This window comes from Pelodiscus sinensis, chromosome 6 (genome assembly GCF_049634645.1).
Source record: "Pelodiscus sinensis isolate JC-2024 chromosome 6, ASM4963464v1, whole genome shotgun sequence".
Lineage (NCBI taxonomy): Eukaryota > Metazoa > Chordata > Testudines > Trionychidae > Pelodiscus > Pelodiscus sinensis.
The window spans coordinates 84,732,456-84,755,471 of record NC_134716.1 but is presented as its reverse complement, the minus strand read 5'-3'; the positions used below and the strand labels follow the sequence as shown (position 1 = coordinate 84,755,471).

Below are 23,016 nucleotides of genomic sequence, written 5' to 3'. Positions count from 1 at the left end.
TGGCAAACTAAAAACTATATTTGTTTGAAAATATCTACCCTGTATTTAAAAATTAGATTGCACACATTAAAAAATGAATTTTTTCTTCTGTTTTCTTTCTGTACTTTTAACTTGTATAAACAGCTAGTTTTTCCTGTTATCAGTCTGGTTCTTTTTATAAAAAACAAACAAACAAAAAAAAACCTTTCCCTTGCTTATAAAGTCACTCTTGTGAATGTACTTTAGACCAAAACCAAAAAAAACAACCCTGTCCTGTTCTCTTTTGCTCAGGTATAATGCTAATAACCATTCTCATAAATACACCAGATAATCACATTGACATGCCATACATTCACTAATCATTCCTAGCTCTCAAATTCATTTTCTCATACTTGACTCAATCGTTTGTTGCTTCACCCCATTCTCTTCTGCATACCCCGAAAATAATCAGTTTTCTTCTGTGCCCCACAAAGTTTCTTATCTCTCAGCAGGACTCTTGAAAGCTGCAATAGGTCAACACCTTTCTTCCCTTTGGGCCTCAAGTCCTTTGACTGCTCCATGTCCCAAGAACCTAGATAAGGTCTAACCTACCCATTTCCTTGTTTAAGAAAGGTCTCCAATCATTTTTTTTTTGTAATTAAAAAATGAAGTTCAGCTTCTGCTATTTTATAGAATTGTCTTTGTGCAGAATGTCATCAGATGAGGAGAAAAGCACAAGTCCAGTTTTGCCAAAAGACTCAGATCGAGGCAGTTCTGTCTCTTCAGATCTTCAGGTAGGACAGAAGCAATTGCATTTGAACCTCTTTTATGGCACTTTATTTGACAGAATGTAATTGTGAAGAAATGCAGTGAGTAACTTTCAGCGTTTTCTAATTTGTATTTATTTTAGGCATTATAATAGAGAAATAAGAATGCTAATGGAATGAAGCAAAATAGAGAATACAAGCACAATTTTAGTTTTTATAACAAATGTAACATTGCTAGTTTTTGTTCAGTAAAGATTCAAACTTGATGTAATTGCACAAAACATTTAATATATAGAGTATGTGTTTTGACTTAAGTTTAAAAGACGGCACATTTATCCCAGAAGTAAAAGACTTCTGCTTTCTTACAACTATTCACATTGGTGTGCATAACTAAATTAAAGGAATAAAACTGATATTAAGGCTAGAAAACATCATTATGTCTCTTGATGCTAGTGATTAACCAGTATTCAAGATCTTGAATGTTGTTTCTGTTAGGAGGAAAGAACAATGCTTGTAGTTTCTTTGGTGCAATCCTGTTTATTTACAAAGGATGTACAGTAAACTTCCGATAATCTGGCACCTTTCGGGCCCAGGGGGTGCCGGATTATCAGATATGCCGGACTATCGAAAGTGGGGGCTATGAGGAGTCCGGGGTGGGGTGGGGTGGGGGGTGCCACCCCAGACCCCTCATAGTCCCCCCTTCCAATAGTCTAGTTCTGCCCCAGGCGTCCCCGATTGAGCCACTGCTGGTCAGTTTCAGCAGCGGCTGAATTGGGGGTGCCTGGGGCAGAGCAGCTTGGGTGCTGCCGGGTTGGTCCAGCAGCGCTGAGGGGTGGCGCTATGGGACCAACCCGGCAGCACCCCAGCTGCTTTGCCCCAGGCATCCCCGATTCAGCCGCTGCTGAAACTGACCAGCGGTTGATTCCAGGAAGCCCGGGGCAGAGCAGCTCTGACATAAGAGCGGCACTATGGGACCAACCCAGCAGCACCCCAGCTGCTCTGCCCCAGGCGTCCCCAAGTCAGCCACTGCTGAAACTGATCAGCGGCTGACTCCAGGAAGCCCGGGGCAGAGCTGCCCTGGAATCAGCTGCTGGTCAGTTTCAGCAGCGGCTGAATCGGGGACGCCTGGGGCAGGGCAGCTGGGGAGCTGCCGGGTTGGTCCCGTAGCGCCGCCCCTTGGCGCTGAGTGACCAACCCGGCAGCACTCCAGCTGCTCTGCCCCAGGCGTCCCCAAGAGCAGCTGGGGTGCTGCCGGCTTGGTCCTGCAGCCCCGAGGGGCAGTGCTACAGTACCAATTCGGCAGCATGCCAGCTGCTCTGTCCCCGGCTTTCCCGATTCAGCTGTTGGTCAGTTTCAGCAGCGGCTGAATAAGGGAAGCTGGGTGCAGAGCAGCTCCAATTGTCCGGCAGCCCTGCCCTTCCGGGTTCCCGATGGTGCCGTACCATCAGGAGTGCCGGAGCATTGGATGCTGGACCAATGGAGTTTTACTGTACATAATTTCCTGTTTATCTGAACACAGTAGGAATCAAGTAGAAGGCAGTTTCTTTGCTTGATATTCTAAGTCTTTTTCTAGCCAGCTCTCTATCCAGAAAGTTCCCTTTGCTTTCTTTCAGAGTTATGCTGCAAATATTTCTCTGGTTATCCTTAGCTTTCTGTTGCCTTCTCTTTCTGATTCTGCCCCCCTAATCCTCATGCTCCCCCTAAATACCCAGTCTTCTGTATTTGCATTCTGGCACCAGTGAAACCTCTGTGCCCACATAGCTCAATTCCTAATTAATCTTTCCTGTAGTACAGGCAGTCCCGGGGTTACGTACAAGATAGGGACTATAGGTTTGTTCTTAAGTTGAATTTGTATGTAAGTCGGAACTGGCTCCAGATTCAGCCGTTGCTGCTGAAACTGACCAGGGGCTGACTACAGGAAGCTGGAGGCAGAATTGCTCTGCCCCCAGCTTCCTGGAATCAGCCACTGATCAGTTTCAACAGCGGCTGAATCTCGAGCCTGGGACAGAACAGCTGGGCTGCCAGGTAGGTCCCTGCAGGACCAACCCGGCAGCACCCCAGCTGCTCCTACCCCAGGGTCCACAACAAAAGCCTGGTCTGCTGGCGGGGGGGCGGAGGGGGCGAAGGGCGCACTAGCTGCGCCACCCCCCCCCCCAGCAGACCAGGGACACGGGGAGCAAAGCCGCAGCGGCGGTGGGGTGCCGCCCCTCTGAGGCTTTGCTCTGGCAAAGCCTCAGAGGCGCGGGACCCTGCCGCTGCTGTGGCTTTGCTCCTGGTGCTGGGGAGACGGTCCCCAGCAGACCAGGGGCACTGGGAGCAAAGCCGCAGCGGCGGCGGGGTCCCGCGCCTCTGAGGCTTTGCTCTGGCAAAGCCTCAGAGGCGCGGGACCCCGCTGCCGCTTTGCTCCCGGTGCCTCTGGTCTGCTGGAGACGGTCCCCAGCAGACCAGGGGCACCCGGAGCAGCTTTTCTCGCCCCGGAGGTCGAGGTGGCGGGACCGCTGCGCTCTGGGCGGTCCCGCTGCTTGCAAGCTCCGGGGCGAGAAAGCCCCGTTCGTAAATGCGGATCCGACATAAGTCGGATCCGCGTAAGTCGGGGACTGCCTGTATATGTTTCAGATGGTTGTTTTTATTATTTCAGCTATCTAAAAAAAGGGCTTCAGCTACACTGGCGTGTTCTCACGCAAAAACTCTTGCAGAAGAGTTCTTCTGCAAAAACTCTTTCAGAGGACAACGTCTACACTGGCATGTGCTTTTGTGCAAGTGATGTGCTTTTGCGCAAGAGCATCCATGCCAGTGTAGATACTCTCTTGCGCAAGAAAGCTCTGATGGCCATTTTAACCATAGGGTTCTCTTGCGCAAGAAATTCATGTTGCCTGTCTACACTGGCCTCTTCTGGAAAAGCTCTTGTGCAAGAGGGCTTATTCCTGAGCGGGAGCGTCAGAGTTCTCGCGCAAGAAGCCCTGATTTTATACATTAGAAAGTCAGTTTACTTGCGCAAGAACACGCGGCCAGTGTAGACAGGCAGCAAGTTTTTGTGCAAGAGCAGCCACTTTTGAAGGAGATCGCGCCAGTGTAGACACAGCCTAATTGTTTTCTGCATTTATCCTGAATGAAGGATAGATGAGTGAAACCTTAGTTCTCTCTTATGTCAGTGGCAACATTTCACCCCTCATCTCTGGCCTGTCTGATGGACAACTCAGAAAAATAAAGTACATTAATTTTTTTTATACGTAATATCTTCTGCTGCCTTGAGGATTTTAACAGAAATTTTTATGGTGGTGTTTATTCTTCTTTCCTGTTTACACATAGGAAATCTGTAGCGCCTTTCAACAAAAATACTCTCCTTAGTAATATCAATTTTATTCCTATAAAAGGAGATTGTTACAGATCTGGTTGGACACTCTTTGATGGCACATCAAATTGATGTGAGGGAATCCAGGCCCTTAATCCACTGTGTGCTATAATCTTCCTTCAGCCTCAGGCAGCTGGAGCACTATTTCCTCCTTTGGCTTCACTAGCATGCTTCCTGCACACTGTCTGCCACCCCTGCATGGAAATTGAGCTCTGCAGCTCACTTGCCTTAGGCCCTCCAAGACAAGCACTGACCCATAAAATACCTTAGTAACATAGAGATACCTCTCTTTCAGAATTCTACTGGCACTGAGGCTTCCTGTTTCCATTGTTATGAAGCCAAATGGTAGATATGGCACATAACAGATACTTTGCTGAGAATTGTATTCTGATTAACAAATATTGCACAAGAGTTCTTATCATTTAGAAAATAACAACAATCTACAACCTATCCTGGAAAATGACCCCTCGCTCTCAGAAAAAAAATATTCACTGTCTTTTTTTTTCTCCTTTTTTTTTCCTCCTGCCCCCCGCCCCTTCTCTTACTTATTCTTGGATCTGGACTTTTAATACTCTAGTCATCTGAAGAAGTGGGTTGGGCCCATGAAAGCTACATACCATCTACATGTTTTGTTAGTCTTTAAGGTGCTACTAGACTAGTTGTTTTTTAAGTTATTCTAAATGCAGTGCTGCTCATTAGCTCATGCTTCCCATTGAGTCATTAGGGTCCAACTCAGTTCAGGAAATCAGGATTCTTCTTGCATCATCAGGCTCCTACATGCCTGAGCTGGTGAAAAAACAAGTGAAGAGTTACGGGATCTGCTCCTGTGGGTGTTTTTTTTTTTTTTTTTTTTAAACCTTCTAGCCCCTCTCTCAAGTGACTTCTTGGTCATTACAAACTGTTGACCTTGTTGCTAGGGGATTTCTCCCTTGGCAAACTAGTTCTCTGGGTTGAAAGCCAGTTTTGGTAGAGCAATTACATTTGAGTGATCAAGTTAATGAGTTAGTAGCCCTATTTTGTTATCCCTTTGCCACCCACTTTAAAAATTTCAGTCCAGTGTGAAGGCAAAGGTGTCAAGAGAAACTGCTACCTTCAAAAAGGAGTATGCAGCTTGATAAAGAGTTCAAAATCTCATAAATCTACTAAACTGTACAAAAAAAATCTCAGATTATCACAGGTATACCCATGGGTGAAGGTGGATCAATTTTATTTGGAAAGCTTAGAAGGGAATGCTTTTGAGCTCTCACCTGGATATTCAATTCCTCCAGTCTTTCTCATTGACAAGAATTATTTTCATTAAAGAACTTGTTTGTTTTGAATGGGCTGTGGGTTTGTTTGTTTTTTGGGTTTTTTGTATTCTTAATTTTTCAATCTTTTCAGCATCAATAACATCAGTCCAATACTAACAAAGATTTATCTTTCTTCCATCCCTGGTCAGCAATGATGCATACTCATGCCACCTTGTCCTGCACAAAGTACAACAGGAAAAGAGTCATATCTTCACCCACAAAATAGAATTAATGTATTTTAAAGATTAAGAGCCCTGTTTTTTCCTGCTGTACCTTGTGTGGATGGCATGAGTAGGTATCATTGACAATCAGGATGAAATTGTGGCACACTGAAGTCTAGCAGAACTCTCATTAATATTTATTGGGTCAGGATTTCACTTTGGAGGTCAGTGGTTTAAAGATATCAGCCCATTCAAGTGGTACTATACTTACTTACTCCACATTTTTTGTACACTTTACTGATATATCTTGGAGAAAGCATCTGCATCCTCTCAGAAAAGGAGGCTGAAATGACTGGCTTTTGGAATACTTCAGTATCCATTCAAAAACCAGAATCATATTATGCCTATTTTAGCTTGCACACATGCTTTCATCCCCTTAATTTTTCCTTCAATGCAACAATTGCACAATTACCCAGGACTAAGTTTGTTCACACAGAAGTTTTACAATACAAGTGTTCTGTCAAAAAACTTAAGTTCCAGAAACCTTATATCTGAACTTGTCTTTAATTGTCCCAAGCTATGGATCTTACATCATATTCTTTGAGAATCTATTCTACAGGCAGCTATATCTTAGCTCTGGGGAGTTAATCCTGATTAGAAAAATTTCATTTTCTTTTCTTAAAGTAATCCCATTATTTCTAATTGTACAAATCTGTGTTGCTCCATCTCCAGAGTTAATATTTAAAAAATATCTATAGACTTACATACTCAGCCAAACAGGAATTTATTGTTTCAGAAACCTTTAAAACAGGTCAGCTAGACAGCCCACCTAGTTTTTCAGTTGATATGAGCTATTGAAGATGTTTGTAAAGCACTTTAAAAGGCGAAAAGTGCTGTATACGTTTTAAACATTAGTAAATTCAACCTAGTAGCATCTCATTCCTCACCAGAATTTGGACTATAGTACATGCTTAGTCCTTAATGTAGCTCTTGGTTCTTAAAGCCACTAGAAACCACAATTGATTGATGGAGTTTAAATAGATATTTCTGCTGACAGAAATCTACCGAAAATACAGGCAGTCCCCGGGTTACGTACAAGATAGGGACTATAGGTTTGTTCTTAAGTTGAATTTATATGTAAGTCGGAACTGGCTCCAGATTCAGCTGCTGCCACTGAAACTGACCAGGGGCTGACTACAGGAAGCCTGAGGCAGAGTTGCTCTGCCCCCAGCTTCCTGGAATCAGCCTGATCAGTTTCAACAGCTGCTGAATCTGGAGCCTGGGACAGAACAGCTGGGGCGCTGCCCGATAGGTTCCCACAGGACCAACCCGGCAGCACCCCAGCTGCTCTACCTGAGGCGTCCCGCAACAAAAGCCTGGTCTGCTGGGGGGGGGCGCACTAGCTGCGCCCCCTCCCCCCCAGCAGACCAGGGAGACCCGAGCAAAGCCGCCCAGGCGGCGGGACCCCCGCCGCCTGGGCGGTTTTGCTCCTGTCCCCCTGGTCTGCTGGGGGGGTCCAGCGGCTTTGCTGGACCCCCCCCCCCAGCAGACCAGGGGGACAGGAGCAAAGCCGCCCAGGTGGCGGGGTCCTGCTGCCTGGGCGGCTTTGCTTCTGGGCAAACGATCAAAGCCGCCCAGGCGGCGGCTTTACTCTAGTGTCCCTGGTCTGCTGGGGGGGGGTCCAGCGGCTTTGCTGGACCCCCCCAGCAGACCAGGGAGACCTGGAGAAGATTTTCTCGCCCCGGAGGACATGGGTGGCGACCCGCCGCCCGTGAGCTCTGGGGCGAGAAAAGCCCCGTTCGTAAGTGCGGATCCGACAGAAGTCGGATCCGCATAAGTCGGAGACTGCCTGTAGGCTAATTTTGGCAGCAAAAGAAAGTTTTGCCGGTTGATGCCTTTTAGCTTTCAGTCACTCAGTGGAATAAGTGAGCAATAATATTGATATATGATTATGGCTCTTGTTGAATCCACCATCAGAAAGCCTATCTACAAGAGCAATTCATCCATATTTCTAACACTGAAGTCACATAATGCACAGTCAGTCTGTGGAACTCCTTGCCAGAGTATGATGTGAAGGCCAGGACTATCACTGGGTTCAATAAGAGCTAGATAAATTAATGGAGGATGATAGTGCCATCAATGGCTATTAGCCAGGATGGACAGGAATGGTGTCCCTAGCCTTTGTGTATCAGAAGCTGAAAATGGCAACAAAAGATGGGTCACTTGATGATTACCTGTTCTGTTCATTCTCTCAGTGGTACTTGGCATTGGCCACTATCAGAAGACAGGATACTGAGCTAGCTGGACCTTTGATCTCACCCAGTATGGCCATTCTTAGGTTCTAAGTCAGAGGATAAGACAAAGGCATTGCCATATAAGAAGTTCAGAAAATAGACAGGACTATGTCTGTATTAAATTGTTACTGAATATCAGGCAAGTCCTGAGGTTAGCATGCAGATAGATAATAGTCCTCCTTACAGTTGGTTCAAAGTCTAGTCTAGTGTGGCATAATCACTATAGGTCAGACTTACAGAGGTACTTAATATGTATAAACTGCTGCTGCTTTTCTTAGAACTGTTAGTTTTTGCTTTTTTTTTAATTTTACCTTGTAATAATAGAATCCTGGAAACAGGACTCGATAGGTCATCTAGTTCAGTCCTCTGCACTATTACCTAGAATATCCCTGAAAGATGTTAGTCTAATCTGTTCTTAAGTCTCCACTGATGGAGATCCATAGCCTCCCTAGGTGATTACAGTGCTCATGTACACTGATAGTTAGGAAGATTTTTCCTAATTAACCTAAATATCCCTTGCTGCAATTTAAACCCCTTGCTACTTTTCCTGTCCTCAGTGGATAGAGAGAACAGTGTATCACTTCCCTTTTTATAACAGTTTTCAAGTATGTAGAAAGCTGTTACCCTGTACCCCTCAGTCTTCTCTTTAGACTAAACAAAACAAGATTTTTTTCTTTTATTCTAGACCTATAATCATTTTTGTTCTTCTTCAATTTGTCCACGACTTTCCTGAAGTGTGGTACACAGAGCTAGACACAATACTCCAGCTGAAGCCTTATCAGTGCTGAGTAGAATGGAAGAATTACTACTTGAGTCTTGTTTGCAAGACTCCTTCTGATACCATCCCAGAATAATGATGTTTGCTTTCTTTCCTTTTTTTTCCAACAGTATTACATTGTTGATGTGTGTTTGGTTCATGACCCAATATAACCCCCACCTTCCCAGGTCCTTTACAATGCTACTCCTTTCTAGGCAATCACTTCCCATTTTGTATTTGTGCAACTGATTAGTCCTTTCTGACAGTATTTTGCATTTCCCTTATTGAATTTAGGGATGTAATTGGTTAATAGGTAAGCATCATCCTCAACCGTTAATCAGTTAATGGGTGGTGCTTACTGGTTCTAGTTCACCAGTGGGGGCTAGGACAGATCCCTGCTTGCCACAGTTCACCAGTGGGGGCTGCTCCTACCCTGTGGTACCCACCCTGGACAGAGGAGTTTCAGCCCAGCTGTAGCAGCCCCTGTCTATGGCGGGCCTGTTCCACCCAGGCGGGTGAACTTCCTGCTTGAAGTGGGGTGCTGCTTCAGCTCCATTGTGCCAGGGGTTGAGGGAAGAAAAGCCCCCCCATCAGTTAACTTATTAAACATTATGTTTAACCAGTTAACCAATTAAACAGGATTTTGCATCCCTAATTGAATTTCATCCTATTCATTTCTCCAGTTTGACAGGATCATTTTGAATTCTAATCCTGTTCTCCAAAATGAGTGCACTACCTCACAGCTTAGTGTTGTCTACAAAAATATAAGTATATTCTCTCTGCCATTATCCATATCATTTATGAAAATAATTAATAGACCCAGATTCCGGACAGATCTCTGCAGAACCCCACTTGATATGACTGTCTAGCTTGGTAGTGAATCACTGAGAAGTATTCTGAGTATAGTTTTTCAATCAGTTTTGAACCCACCTTATATTAGTTTTGTCTAGGCTATATTTTTCTAGTTTGCTTATGAGAAGGTCATGCAAAACAGTATCAAAAGCCTCACTAGAGTTGAGATATATGACACCTACTATTTCCTACCTCCTATAGAACTTCTTATCCTGTTAAATAAGGATATTAGATTGATTTGATTTGTTCTTGATGAATCCATAGTGATAGCTACTTATCTCCTTATGTCTAGGTGCTTACAAGTTGATCGCTCCATTTTCTTTCTGGGTACCAAAGTTAAGGTAATTCCCTGGGTTTTTCTTACCCCCCCCCCCCTTTTTTTTTAAATAGATGAGTACTATATTTGCCTGTTTCTAGTCCACTGGCGTCAATTTTATGCTTAAACAAAGCACGCGAGATCTTTTATAGGGGAAAAGGCAGTACGCTGCATTTATTGAGAATATAACAGTTGCATATGCTTTTCAGTCACTCAAACACACAAACACCATGCACACACAGTCCTGCCAGATGATGTTATAGTTACCAGTCCAGAGACTGAGTCAATCTAGTGGCCAGCCAGATTGATCACAAGGGGAAGCAGGGCCTTTTGTCAGTCGTGGTCCGATGCTCTCCTGGAGTTGGTAGCAAGACGAACACAAAGTTCCATAGCAAGGCACCCTGCTTTTATTATCTTCCTTCCTCTGTTGAAGTCTATGGATTTCGCTCTGTCAGTTTGTGACCAGTTACTGTTATCTTGTTGATGTTAATCATTCCCAAAACATCTCCAAGAGGCTCATCCTGTCCTGGATTGTTAATCAGTTGGTTTTAGGGATGCCTTCACCTTTAGAGCCGTCAATCTGCAATCTGATCAATTCTTGACTGTGGGTACACACTGATGGTTCTTCTGATGCCGATATGTCTTTTCTCAGACTGTTTTTTACATTTTGTCTTCACCCGCATTGCCCCTCCTTTCTTGGCAATCTGGCTCTAATGGTGGCCTTCACGCCTTCATCTTTATGATGATACATTTCTTATTCACACACACAGTCTTTCACAGAAACCTTCAAAGGTAAACAGTACTGTTTTATATTAAGCAAAAGCAAAATCAAAACAATTCACATCGGAGGCCTGGGCCTTCAATATCTCTAATCTCATTAACATAGACACAATACCAAAATCCTGTCTCTTTACTTACTAAACTTTAAAATAAATATATATATATCTTACTAAAGGGCTTAGTTTAATAAAATATCAAATGTGTATGTTACCTTACATTGCTATGTTATTAATCCTAAAATACAAATATAAAAAGAATAAAACTTTCAATCCCAACATCAATCCCATCCTCTATGAGTTTTTATAGATAATTGCTAATGGCTCAGATTTCTTCAGCCAATTTCTTAAGTATTGTAAGATGTATTCCATCAGGCCCTGCTGACTTGAAGACATCTAGCTCTCTGAGTAATTCTTATCATCTTCTTTCCCTATATTAACTTTAGATCCTACCCATTTACTCTAATGGTCACTGGATGTGTCATCTGATCACACTAACTTTTTTGATGAAATCTGAAATAAAAAAGCATTTAATACTTCAGTCATTGCTGAGTTTTCTGGTATAGTATTTCCTATTTCATAGAATAATGGGTGTATTTGTGTTCTCAGAAATACTAATGTGGGGTTTTTTAATACTGCAAAACTAGGTGGCATAGGTTAAATAATTCCATCCTCTTTGTCTTCAAGTTCCCAATATTTTACCTCTAGAGGTCAGTGAAATTTTGTAGTTGATATTGCCGCACTGAAATAGCATGGGAGTGATATTTAGAGTATGGGTGTGCATTGGGGAAATATTACTTTATATCCACGTGACCATTAAACCATTGGATTTATTTTTATTCTTCACGTTTGTTGTCGGCCTCTCCAGTTCAACTGATGGGTTGCTGAAAGTTTTTGGGGGAAGGAGGAGGTTGTTATTCTTTTAATAGGATAGATATTTCTCCTTTTGGTGAACCACTTACAATGTTCATAGGACACATTAAATCTCAGTTTAATCTTCTTTGCTTGCTTCAATTAAAAAAAATACACAAATTCGCTTTCTGTCAGCAGTTGCCCTGTAACTTTTATGGCAAAGTTTCATGCCATCAATTTGACAGTTTTAATTACATGAGCAATACTTCTGTGATCTTGCATGTTAGATCAGTTTGGATATACCATCATATGTGTTCTTGCAAGTAGTGAATGGATTTTTCTCAGAAAGGAGAATTTCAGAGGGCTATCTATATACTCTACTTTTCCCTTGAGTTTGGTCTGAATTTTTTGAGTGCTCAGGATGTACATACAGTAAACTTCCAATAATACGGCACCTTTAGGACCCAGGGGGTGCCGGATTATCAGATATGCCGGACAATCGGAAGGGGGGGCTATGAGGAGTCTGGGGTGGGATGGAGGGGGATGCCACCCCACACCCCTCATAGCCTCCCCTTCGATAGTCCGGCTCTGCCCCAGGCGTCCCCAATTCAGCTGCTGCTAGTCAGTTTCAGCAGCGGCTGAATCAGGGATGCCTGGGGCAGAGCAGCTGGGGTGCTGCTGGATTGGTCTGGTAGCGCCGCCCTTCGGTGCTGTGAGACCAACCCAGCAGCACCCCAGCTACTCTTCCCCAGGCGTCCCCAAGAGCAGCTAGGGTGCTGCCGGGTTGGTCCTGTAGCCCCAAGGAGCAGCACTACAGGACCAACCTGGCAGCACCCTAGCTGCTGCCCCCGGCTTCCCCGATTTAGCTGCTGGTCAGTTTCAGCAGCGGCAGAATTGGGGAAGCTGGTCGCAGAGCAGCTCCAATTGTCCGGCAGCCGGAGCACTTCCGGGTTCCTGATGGTGCCGGACCATCAGGAGTGCCGGAGCATTGGATGCTGGACCAATGGAATTTTACTATATAAGCAGCATGATAGTGAAAAGAGGAGTGTGGCTAAGGCACATGATTGGAAATGAAAACATCTACATTGCATTTGTGAGTCTTGCCCCCTTCTTATTGTTGGCTTTTGAGCAGATGCATTAACCTTTATCAAATAATTAATCCTTTAACTCACCGTGCAGGGTTGCTAAGAAACTTAATTAATGGCTTGTATTGTGTAGTACCTTGATGTTCTAAAATAGAAAGGACAGTAGGAGTAAATAGTAATGCTGTATTAATTCACTAACAACTTTGAGCTATTGGTTGGATTTTCATTTCCTTGACAAATCACTGTACTCTGGTGCTTTTCTATTCCCAGAGATTACTGATATTTAACCGTCTCTGCTGTTGCAGCCGTTGTCATATTCTTAAAAAGAGATGAGAGGAAAGTAACCAGAAATCTTCTGTACAATAAATATCTGTTTGTCTATCTACATGAGCTAAGACTTGCTGTTAGCTATAATGACTGAGAGGAACTCTGTACTCTTTTGCTTTCTGTACCATTGATCAATCTATACTATGTTGGTGAAAATACCAATGGCTTTTAATTTTGTGGCTCTGATGTGAGTATATCTATGTTTGGTCCCCTACAATGTATGTGAGCAAAAGGAAGAATTTCAGTACAGAATTGTGTGAGTGAAAGGTAGGGTAAGATATTATCACAGATATTTTTACTAAAAGTCACAGTAAAGTCATGTGTGATAAAGAATAATTCACAGATTCCCATGACATATCTGAGATTTCTTATTAAAAATATCTGGCAAAATGAGAAGCTGGAAGCAGCAGCAGAGGCAGGTTGGGTGCTATGGGGGCTCCCACCGCCTATTGGGTTCAGAGCTCCAGCATCCCCCTCTACTGTGTCTCAAAACAGTCAGGGATCCCCCGCTGCCTGTGGTAGCAAGGAGTTCTGGGGGTACCTCACAGCTCCCTTTCTTCACTGGAAACATCAGGACCTTGCAATTCCTAGCCACTTAGGCTCACGGAACAGAAGTCTTTGAAAGTCACAGATTCCATGACTTCCGCAACTTTTCCATGACTTTTCTGGATTAGGAGGTTGCAGAATCACTCAGAATGCGCACACAGGTAACCCTTGTAGTGCACACACATTTTCCCCACATTAGGGTACCCGTGCTACCAATTCCAAACCTCCACACTGTTTTTTGGAAGCACCACATTAATCTGTTCCAAGATCTGGCAATAGCCACTTCAAGCTAGTGAAATACATTTTTCCCCCTCAAATAACTTATCTAAGGCATTTCTACCACGTGTTCAATGTGCCCAACCCTGCCACAGCTACACACTTTTCCCCCACCCTTCTCCAAATCCTGTCTCTTCACCTCCTGACATGATGTGACAATTTGGGCTAGAATTATTGCTGACCATTCTGCTGTGAACACAGCAAGCCACCCCATAAAATAAAAATGTACTATATAATAAACTTGTAACAAGCAACATGAGTTATTAAATCTTCATTGCACATGTACAAAGATTATGTTTAAGAATGTCAGTATGGTGGTCATTGAAGCAGTGTTGGTGCATTCATTTGAACTACTCAGGCAAGCATAAAATGGCTCCACAGAATTCCTCTGATTTCCCCCCCCATTTCCTCTCTTTATTGGTGCATGCACATTGTAGTAGTTCTACACTGCATACCTACACAAGGGAATAACATTCACAATTTGGGTCCCCCAAAGACTTTAGTGAGTGCCATGCAGTACCTTGGGTAAAAAATGGACCAGTTCAGTTTATTCAGACATGCATCACAGCAATAGTTTAATCTCTAGTTTGGTACAAAAAATCTCTACGTAGAAACTTTTTTTGGAAAACGGTTATTTTTGGAAGAGCTTATGTCTCTACCACCTGTAGCTCAAATGGCCACAAATTTGGGTCACTAAACCTACGTTATACCTTCCCTGAGGCATAACAAATTTCAAAGGAATCTAACTAAGCATTTCATTTTTAGAGAACTTTAAAAGCTCAACCTATCAATGATCGTCATGATATGATTTCAACTAGGGTGGTGGTGCAATGTTGCTATAATACAGGACAGATTTCTGAACACAGAGTTTACCTATAGATGCTTTCATACTACAGTGTATCTAAAATGGTACAACCCATTTCCAGTATGCCGTAAGAACACACATTGAAAATTACAGAATCCAAGATGTGGAGATTGCGATGGTGATGGGAAGCTGGATTGGTCTTTGATTTTATAATATGGTGTATAAAACACATAAAAAGTTAATACTTCAATGTCTTCCCATCTAAATTTGATTTGAACACTCTCACCAACTTTAAACAAAACCAAATCTCTCACCATAGCCATATTTGTAATTTCTCCCAAATATATTTTCATTATACAAACATTGAAACCTGATTTACTCTTCTAGTGTCTATGTGATGGGAATAAAACTGTATTTCTTCTTATACAATAAGATGTTGCACAAAAGCAGTAGCAGGCCATCTGATAACTTAAGTGATTTAAAGAAACATTTGTCCAACTCAAGCAGTTTTTAGAAGGCATTCAGAGAGCTTCCTAAAATAGCTGTAATTTTAGTTCAGCTACCAAAGAACTAGAATGTGTACTGTGTGCTCATTATAATGTATTAACTAGAATACAGTATGGGCTTTCTAAAATAGGAAATAAAAAAGAGCTAAAACGTTAACTCTGCCAATTAAATTGAAGTGAAACAGCTGAGCCATGAAAACATAAGTAATATTATTATTCTACCATGTAATACAAAACACTAATTTAAAAGCGAACATATCCATTTTCATTCCTTTCTTCTTGTGTTTGTGTTTAAAATCCACGACAGTAGCTTTATAATTATTTATCATCCTTTTGTGACAGGATGAATATGAAGAGCTGCTTCGTTATGCTGTTGTGACTCCAAAGTTTGAACCATGTGTCCTAAGGCAGTCTGAGCCTGCTGCAGAACTGACAGCACATGACAGGTTTTCGTGTTTAATGGATGAAGTCATCAGTCACCCTAAGACTCCAGGTAGTCTGTGAGCAGTGAGGGGAATGAGAAATGTGTTTATATGTCTGAATATAAATAGTATTCATAACATAAATAGATATTACCTGAGCGTCTGGTGATTGTATCATTTGAATTGCACTGGCTGATTATAATATGCAAACTTTGTTACTTTAAGAAACTCATTGTGATAAAGGGTTCTTTTAAATATTTGTTATTCTGGAGTTCAAAGCGTAGGTGTTGTAAAGTAGTTAAATCCTGTAGCATTGTTTGTTTAGTCTTAAGTTTTGTATGGAATTTTGATCTTTTTTTCTTAAAAGTACTCTTTCTGCTTTGTGTCTTTCTTTAGATTAAACCTACCTTGTGTTAGAAAATAAGCTAAGGCTGCTGCTAACAGTGATCCCAGAACCACTTTCTGTGGAGCACTCCTATTTGTCTGTGGAAAGCTGGCTGATTACATAGTGCTGGTGGTTTTCTTAATTTGTAATTGCTAAATCACAAAAAAAGAACTAAATATACATGAATAGTTTTTGTTTTCCTTTTAGATGATTGCCAGTTTCTATAGGGGTATTTTGCAATATGGAATGGGAGGGAAAGCATACAGGCAAATTACATGAAAATAATATAAAATTCTCCTTTTCACTTGCATCCATGTGCATATATGATTTGCTCTGATGCAAGTAATGGAGCACTGCCACTTGGTAAAACCATTCCATTGATGTCTTTGAACTGACAACTTTTAAACACATGAAACCAGTGCTATGTGTTACTTCAAAGTACCCTGGATAATTTTCCCTTTCATCTTATTAATAACATATATTAACTTCTCCTAAGAACATAGCTGTTTGTGTTGGAGAGCTGTTGTGAGAGTAGTTTGATCAAGAATAAGCATCATAAGATGAAGCAAAGCATTTTGTGTCTTGTCTAATGTGAAAAGATGCTCCAATTTAGAGCATTAAGATGCATTTTTAGTAGTAGTAATTTGCTGGATGTAAATAATGTTTGAATGGTATTATTGTTTTTACATTTTCAAGCAGTAACAACAATTTGTTGGATGTTCCAGGCCATAAGTCAATGCATTTCAGGGCAGTGATAGTAGCTGTGTCCCTCGTACTTTCTCTTCTACAGAGGTTTGGCTAGTTAATCTGTGTAGTGCCAGCCACATTCATGCACTCTGGCCAATAACAACCTTGCTTCTAGTTGCTCCTTCCCCTCCAAACACACAGATGCCACTTGAAGCAATCATTCATTTATAAGAGGAGATCAGTCTCATTAGTGCACCATTTCCAAAACGTCTCTCCAGTACTCTCTGACCATGGGAAGGAGTAGAAGGCAAATTTTTACCCTCAGTAAGAGTACAAGAGTGTCGGGGACATTGAAATGTGGACACATGAGGAATTTGAAAACTGATATTTGAGAACAATTAATGCTATCATGGAAAGGTTTAAGTGCAGTGAGTGTGTAGTTCTGTGCTTATGAAGAATATAGAGCATGAAGTGACCTTTTTGGAAAGAAAAGAGGTGATGAGGATGTCTGTGTATCCTGTATGGGAAGTGTATCAGTGCTGTGTAATAACATGTCTGTGCCAACAGTCACGGGTCTGTTCCAGTCATAGAATCCATGACCTTCATTACCAAATCGTATCCTTTGTCATAGAGTACTACATCTCTGACTCGAAGGCTGCGTCTACACTGGCCCCTTTTCCGAAAGGGGCATGCTAATTTTAAACTTCGTAATAGGGAAATCCGCGGGGGATTTAACTATCCCCCGCAGGATTTAAATAAAGATGTCCGCCGCTTTTTTCCGGCTTGTAGAAAAGCCGGAAAAGAGCATCTAGACTGGCCCGATCCTCCGGAATAAAGCCCTATTCCGGAGGATCTCTTATTCCTACTTCGGAAAAGGGGCCAGTGTAGACGTAGCCCTAGAGTGAGAGTAGATATATCTGGGAACAGGAGCCACGATGGCACAAGTGATCAAAATTCAATAGAATTTTTTTCTCTAGGCTACTTATCTCCCAGCACAATAATAGGGATGGTGAGGAAAACATTAACTGGTTGGTTTTATGTATTTTTTCAGTTTCCCTTTTTATAAAATGGGAATAATGAGACTCATCCCATTGGAAAACATTTTGCTATCTATGGATAAAAAGCATTATGAAAGAGCTAGGTGCTATTAACATGGTGATAGATAGGATTCAAAAACAATTGCAAAACTCTAGAATTCTAGGACAGTTCTAGAACAAGTTACTGGAAACCACCAAGTTGCTGAGCCTTTGAAGGTAAATGGGAAATGTCTCAGTTCTGTATCAGTTTTGAACAATATTACATAACAAATTCCAGTCCAAAAATACTACTGGTGCTGACTAGAGATTTCAAATCCAGCTATGGTGAAATCAGCCTCTGTGGATAGAGTTTTCTGGTTCATTGTATAATTTTCTTCAGAATTGAACAAATACAGTGCTTGATGCTGCCCTATGTTTGGAAGCTGAAGTTTGTATAGTCACTCCAGACCATGTAATTCCCCTCGTCAAATCCTCAGGATTAGTTCAGGGCTTTTTGCTTTTGGTGATGCATGTGTTTTCACATCTTTATTTTCAAATGTGTACTTTTTAGAATTCAATAAATAGAACTCTGTTTAATCTGGGTTGCAAATCCTCAGGTCCAGATAACAGAAGTGGCATTTGGGTGAGTGCCTTGTCAGGATTGTTTTCTCCTACAACACACTCAAATATATACTGCCTGTTTTCTTTTCAGAAATCTAGATTTGCAAATAAACCAGGGTAAGTCTTTTTACTTCAGTGCAGGCTGACTGCTTTAAAATGGATAATTTAATACCTCTGAATATTTATGGTTTATTTATTGTAATGATTTAGGCTCATTTGGTGAGTAGCAGTTCACCTATCACCCTCACCCAATTAATTTCTGCACATACTACAGTTAAAATTTGTCCCCTTAAGGAATCATTTATCTTTACGCTTGAATATAGAATTGCTCCACCTTAGCAGACTTAAGCTTAATTCTTACTAGACTCATCTTTCCACCATTTAAGTCTGCTAGGGACTATGCCTTATCTTATACTACCTCTAAAGTTTTGTTTGTAGTTATTTCAACTGATAGAATAAGTGAAATTTAGGTGCTTGTTGATCCTTGTTTCATAGTGGGGGGTGTTTTTGTTTTGATTTTTAAACACAAGCATAAGCTGACATTACATTATTCTCAGAGAAAACCTTCCAATTTATTAACCTGACGGTCTTCTTATCCTTGTGCAATTTTCATGGGGAAGCCAGACTATGTAATTGCAAGGCCAGAATTACCAATATGATTTTGTAGTCTGGCTCCATATAACACAGGCCATAGAATTTCCCTAAAACCATTCTTAGGGCATATCTCTTAGAAAAAATTCAATTCTGATTTTAAAAATTGTTGGTGATTGAGAATCCACCATGATCCTTGGTAAATTTTTCTAAGTTTATTACTTTTACCATCAAAAACATATGCCTTATTTCTAGTCTGAATTTGTGTAGCTTCAGCTTCCGGTCATGAATTGTGTTATATGTTTCTCAACTTGAAGAACATGTTTCTAAATATTTGTTCCCCATGGACTTGTAGGACTCCTTACCTTTTTTAAATCTGTTGTTCTCCGCGGCACACCTCTGACTGCCTCGCGGCATACCAGTTTAAGAAATACTGCTGTAAGGCATCTTTTCTGAATCCTCTCCAGTTTTTCAATATCCTTCTTGAATTGTTGACACTGGACCTAGAAACAGAACTCCAGCAGCAGTCACAGCAGTACCAAATATAGAGGTAAAAATAACCTCACTCCTCCTCCAAAATCCCCCATTTATGTATCCAAGGATCATTGCATCAGCCCTTGTGGCCACAGCATCACAGTGCTCACTTTTAGCTGATTATCCACTAACAGCCCAGATCTTTTACAGGGACACTGCTTCCCAAATTAGTCCCCCATCCTGTAAATATGGTCTGCATTGTTTGTATGTTTATATTTCACCATGTTAAAACACACATGGCTTGCTTGCATTCATCTTACAAGATGATCAAAATTCCTCCAAGTCAGTCACCTCTTTACTTCATTATTTACTACTTCCCCAATTTGTGTATTCTCTGCAAGCTTTATCAGTGTGTTTTATTTTCTTCCATGTCAGTTGATAAAAATATTAAATAGTGTAGTCCCTGCTGGACCCCATTGGAAATAGAGCTGCTCAATGATAGTTCATCATTTACAGTTACATTGAAACAAGTCAATCAGCCACTTTTCCTCCATTAAATGTGCCCTGTGTTCATTATATATTCTAGTTTTTTAATTAGTGTCATGTAGTACAAGTCAAACTGCTTCATTATCTTGTCCAAAATATGTCAGACTAACAGTCCTATTTTTGTTCACTTTAAAAAAAAAAATAGCACAACATTAGCGTTCTTCTATCTTGTAGACATTCCTCAGTGCTCCAAGGTGTACTGAAGATGAAATTATCAGTCTGAGCTCATAAGCCAGCTCTCTGAAAACTCTTGAATGCAAGTTATACAGACCTGCTGATTTAAAAATGTGTAACTCTACGAGCTTCTGCTTACCATCCTCCAAATATGCTAATGAATGGAAAGAATATTATCACTACCACATGAGGAGAATATAGCATCTGTTTTTCTCCAAATCCAGGAAGAATATTTAATGAGTCTTTCTGACTTTTCTCCATTATTATTGATGGTTCTACCATTTCCATATAATAATGGACCAGTACCATTGTTGGGATTCTTTTTGTTCCTACTATATTTCAAGAATTCCTTTTGTCCTTATCTCTGCTAGGTTTCCTTTACCAATTTTCTACAGTTCCTAACTTCTGTTTTATATTCCTCATTATCAACTTCCTCTTTCTTTCATTTTATCTCTCTCTATATATAAAAGATTTTCCTGCCAGGCGACAGAGTGACATTGGCCAGAGAGAGGGGGGTGGGGGAGGGGGCTGGTGAGCATAGCGAGCAGGTTGCAGTCCTCTAGTATATAATACATTTTGGTTTTTTTAATCCCATGTAGCCTTCTCCCTTAATTGCGGGTTTGTGATTGTTTGTGGGGATGAGTGTATCTGATGTTTTTAAGTGATTCCCATTTACTCACACTTTTTTCTGGTTTAAATTCTTCCTCTTAGGAGATTTGCCCTATATTTTTTTCAGCTTTGTGAAATTAGCTGTATTAAAGCACTAAGTATATAAAATACCAGTCTGGGTATTATTTTGCTTGCACATTATAAATGTGATAGAGTTATGATCACTTATTGCATAAAGGTTATTGTTCAAATCTGTAGGTAGTTTGCTAGAACTTACTAAAGAGTAAAATCTAAAATAGTTGAGATTCTTGTAGAGGTTGTAGACTTAAGTTAACTTACAATTATTTATATTAAAGAACAAAAGGGGGATCTTTGATATGAAATATTACTATTTAGCCTTTTACCATTGGTCCAGCTGTCTGTTGCAGTGAGGATTCTATAGTTTCCTTGTGATTTCATTCAAATCTAGAGTCTCCCTTGTGGGGGTGTATATATAGTTTTATATATATACCTGAATTTCAGAGCTCGTTGGAGGTGGCCATCTTTGATCTCTATTGGTCACATGTTAATTAAGTGCTTAGCTTTGAGTTGTTTCTCTGCTGCTTCCATCAATATCCAGTAGATGGCATTGATGTATAACAAATTTCTTCAATCATTTTCTTATCAGAAACAAAAAACAGGACTGTGTAGCACTTTAAAGACTAACAAGATGGTTTATTAGGTGATGAGCTTTTGTGGGCCAGACCCACTTCCTCAGATCAAATTGTGGAAGAAAATTGTCACAACCATATATACCAAAGGATACAATTAAAAAAAATGAACACATATGAAAAGGACAAATCAAATTTAATTGTATCCTTTGGTATATATGGTTGTGACAGTTTTCTTCCACTATTTGATCTGAGGAAGTAGGTCTGGCCCACGAAAGCTCATCACCTAATAAACCATCTTGTTAGTCTTTAAAGTGCTACATAGTCCTGTTTTTTGTTTCAGCTAGACCAGACTAACACGGCTACGTTTCTATCACTTTTCTTATCAGAGACTCGGATTCATTTCAAGGATTATATTTCAGTACTGATCCTCATTATTGGAATTTCCCCCCTTTTAGCAATTTCTTTTAATAATAAAAAATATCCTGATTTATATTTTTAAATATTCCTTCTTCCGTGTGCCATTCAAGTCCTATTACTTCTAGAGTGCCCCAAGTATTTACTATGAAAACCAACAGAATCCCTTCTCTTCCAGATTTTGATAGAATTTTCTTTGATTGTACAGAAGCATTTCCTGTTTCTTAGGGTTTGCAATAGAATAAGAGAGATTATCCACATGTAAAAAGATGTAGTTATGATTGATAAGGTAAGCAAATGTGCAAATTTGGGGTGAAACATTGGCAGGTCAAAAATAGATTTCCATGGTATATTGATTTACAGTGCAAACAAATTTGAGGTGGAAACTTGCAATTTGACTCTTTTGACAACACCCTACTCCCCCCGTCTCCCGTCCCGTCTCTCTCTCTTTGCAAGTTATTTCTTGTTTGGTTAACTTACAGCTCTCACATCTATCTCTTGATCTATTCACAGTGTACATAGGAAAATAAGGAGTTACCAGGCTAGGATTAGTTCTTGGAGTTTTCGCCTTCCCAACCAGGCTAGCAGAGATTTTATCCATATACAAAATTATGAGAGAATCTTCTCTGAAGAGTATCCCTGTTGGTGCTCCCCTATAGGTGCTTCAGCACCCTATACTTACATTTGAAGATTTTGTAGCAGCAGTACTCCAGATGGCACCACGTGTGCAGTTTCAGTCTTGCACTATGGCGAGAAGTTAACTAGCACACGCTGTCAACCATTCCCCAGTTCCTTCTCTACCACCTTTGGCTTAAGACAGAACACTAGCATCTCCTCTCCCTTTGTTTCTTGCTCCTTTTAACAAAACCCTTACCTTTTTGGTTTTTTCTCTCCTTTTTTGTACTCTTTTTAAAAATGTCTGGTATTTTGGCCCTCTTGACAGACTCGTCTTGGAACACGTTCCCTTCAATGTTCCAGGTTCCCTCAGTTTTAAAAGATGCTTAAAAGCCGGTTCCCCCGGCTCCAGCTCTGTGGGAGGGGGCAGAGGCACAGTGGCAGTGTTCCACCTTTGAAATGTAAAAGATTGAAATGCCATGTGGAGCCCTTGGCTAGCAGGGGACTTAAGTCCCCCACTGGCTCCAGACTCTGTGGCGCTTCCACTCTGAAATGTATGTTTCCAAGGCAGAATGCTGCGCGCCACTTCCACCTTTGAAATGTAGCAACAGCCGGGTGGTTTCTTGCTACATTTCAAAATGGAAGCGCCCTTATCGACTAATGAAATAGTCGATGGAAATTCCATCGACTATTCCATTAATTGATTAATCTAATTTTAACATCCCTAGTGTGCCTTTGCTCATACAGAGTGCACCTACCTGGCTGGCCGAGACCAATGTGGTTTCTTTAACTCGACCAAATGGCAATGGCACCATCTATAATTTCCCACAAAAGCTTATGCTTTTGCAGATACAAACTAACACAATTACCCTTCTGAGACTTGTGAATTT

At 41.2% G+C, this 23,016-nt stretch overlaps 1 protein-coding gene and 1 long non-coding RNA gene across 10 annotated transcripts in view; one reads left to right on the top strand and one right to left on the bottom strand.

Moving 5' to 3' along the window:
- POC5 (POC5 centriolar protein) overlaps window positions 1-23,016 on the top strand; it is a 47,652-nt gene that overhangs the window by 1,495 nt on the left and 23,141 nt on the right. For 4 of the 9 annotated variants that reach the window (XM_006124258.4, XM_006124264.2, XM_006124257.2 and 1 more), the window contains exons 2-4: window positions 668-752; window positions 9,723-9,771; window positions 15,262-15,412. In XM_006124258.4, the coding sequence (XP_006124320.2) occupies window positions 679-752; window positions 9,723-9,771; window positions 15,262-15,412 (274 nt within the window). In that variant the 5' untranslated portion in view covers window positions 668-678. The remainder of the gene's footprint in view (window positions 1-667; window positions 753-9,722; window positions 9,772-15,261; window positions 15,413-23,016) is intronic. The other 5 variants (XM_006124261.4, XM_006124262.4, XM_006124263.4 and 2 more) reach the window with 2 other exon arrangements.
- Window positions 10,398-19,144, bottom strand: LOC142829924 (uncharacterized). The gene is made up of 3 exons (XR_012904849.1): window positions 19,007-19,144; window positions 12,547-12,604; window positions 10,398-10,530 (listed from the first exon to the last, which is right to left on the bottom strand). It is a non-coding gene; the product is annotated as an uncharacterized LOC142829924 (long non-coding RNA).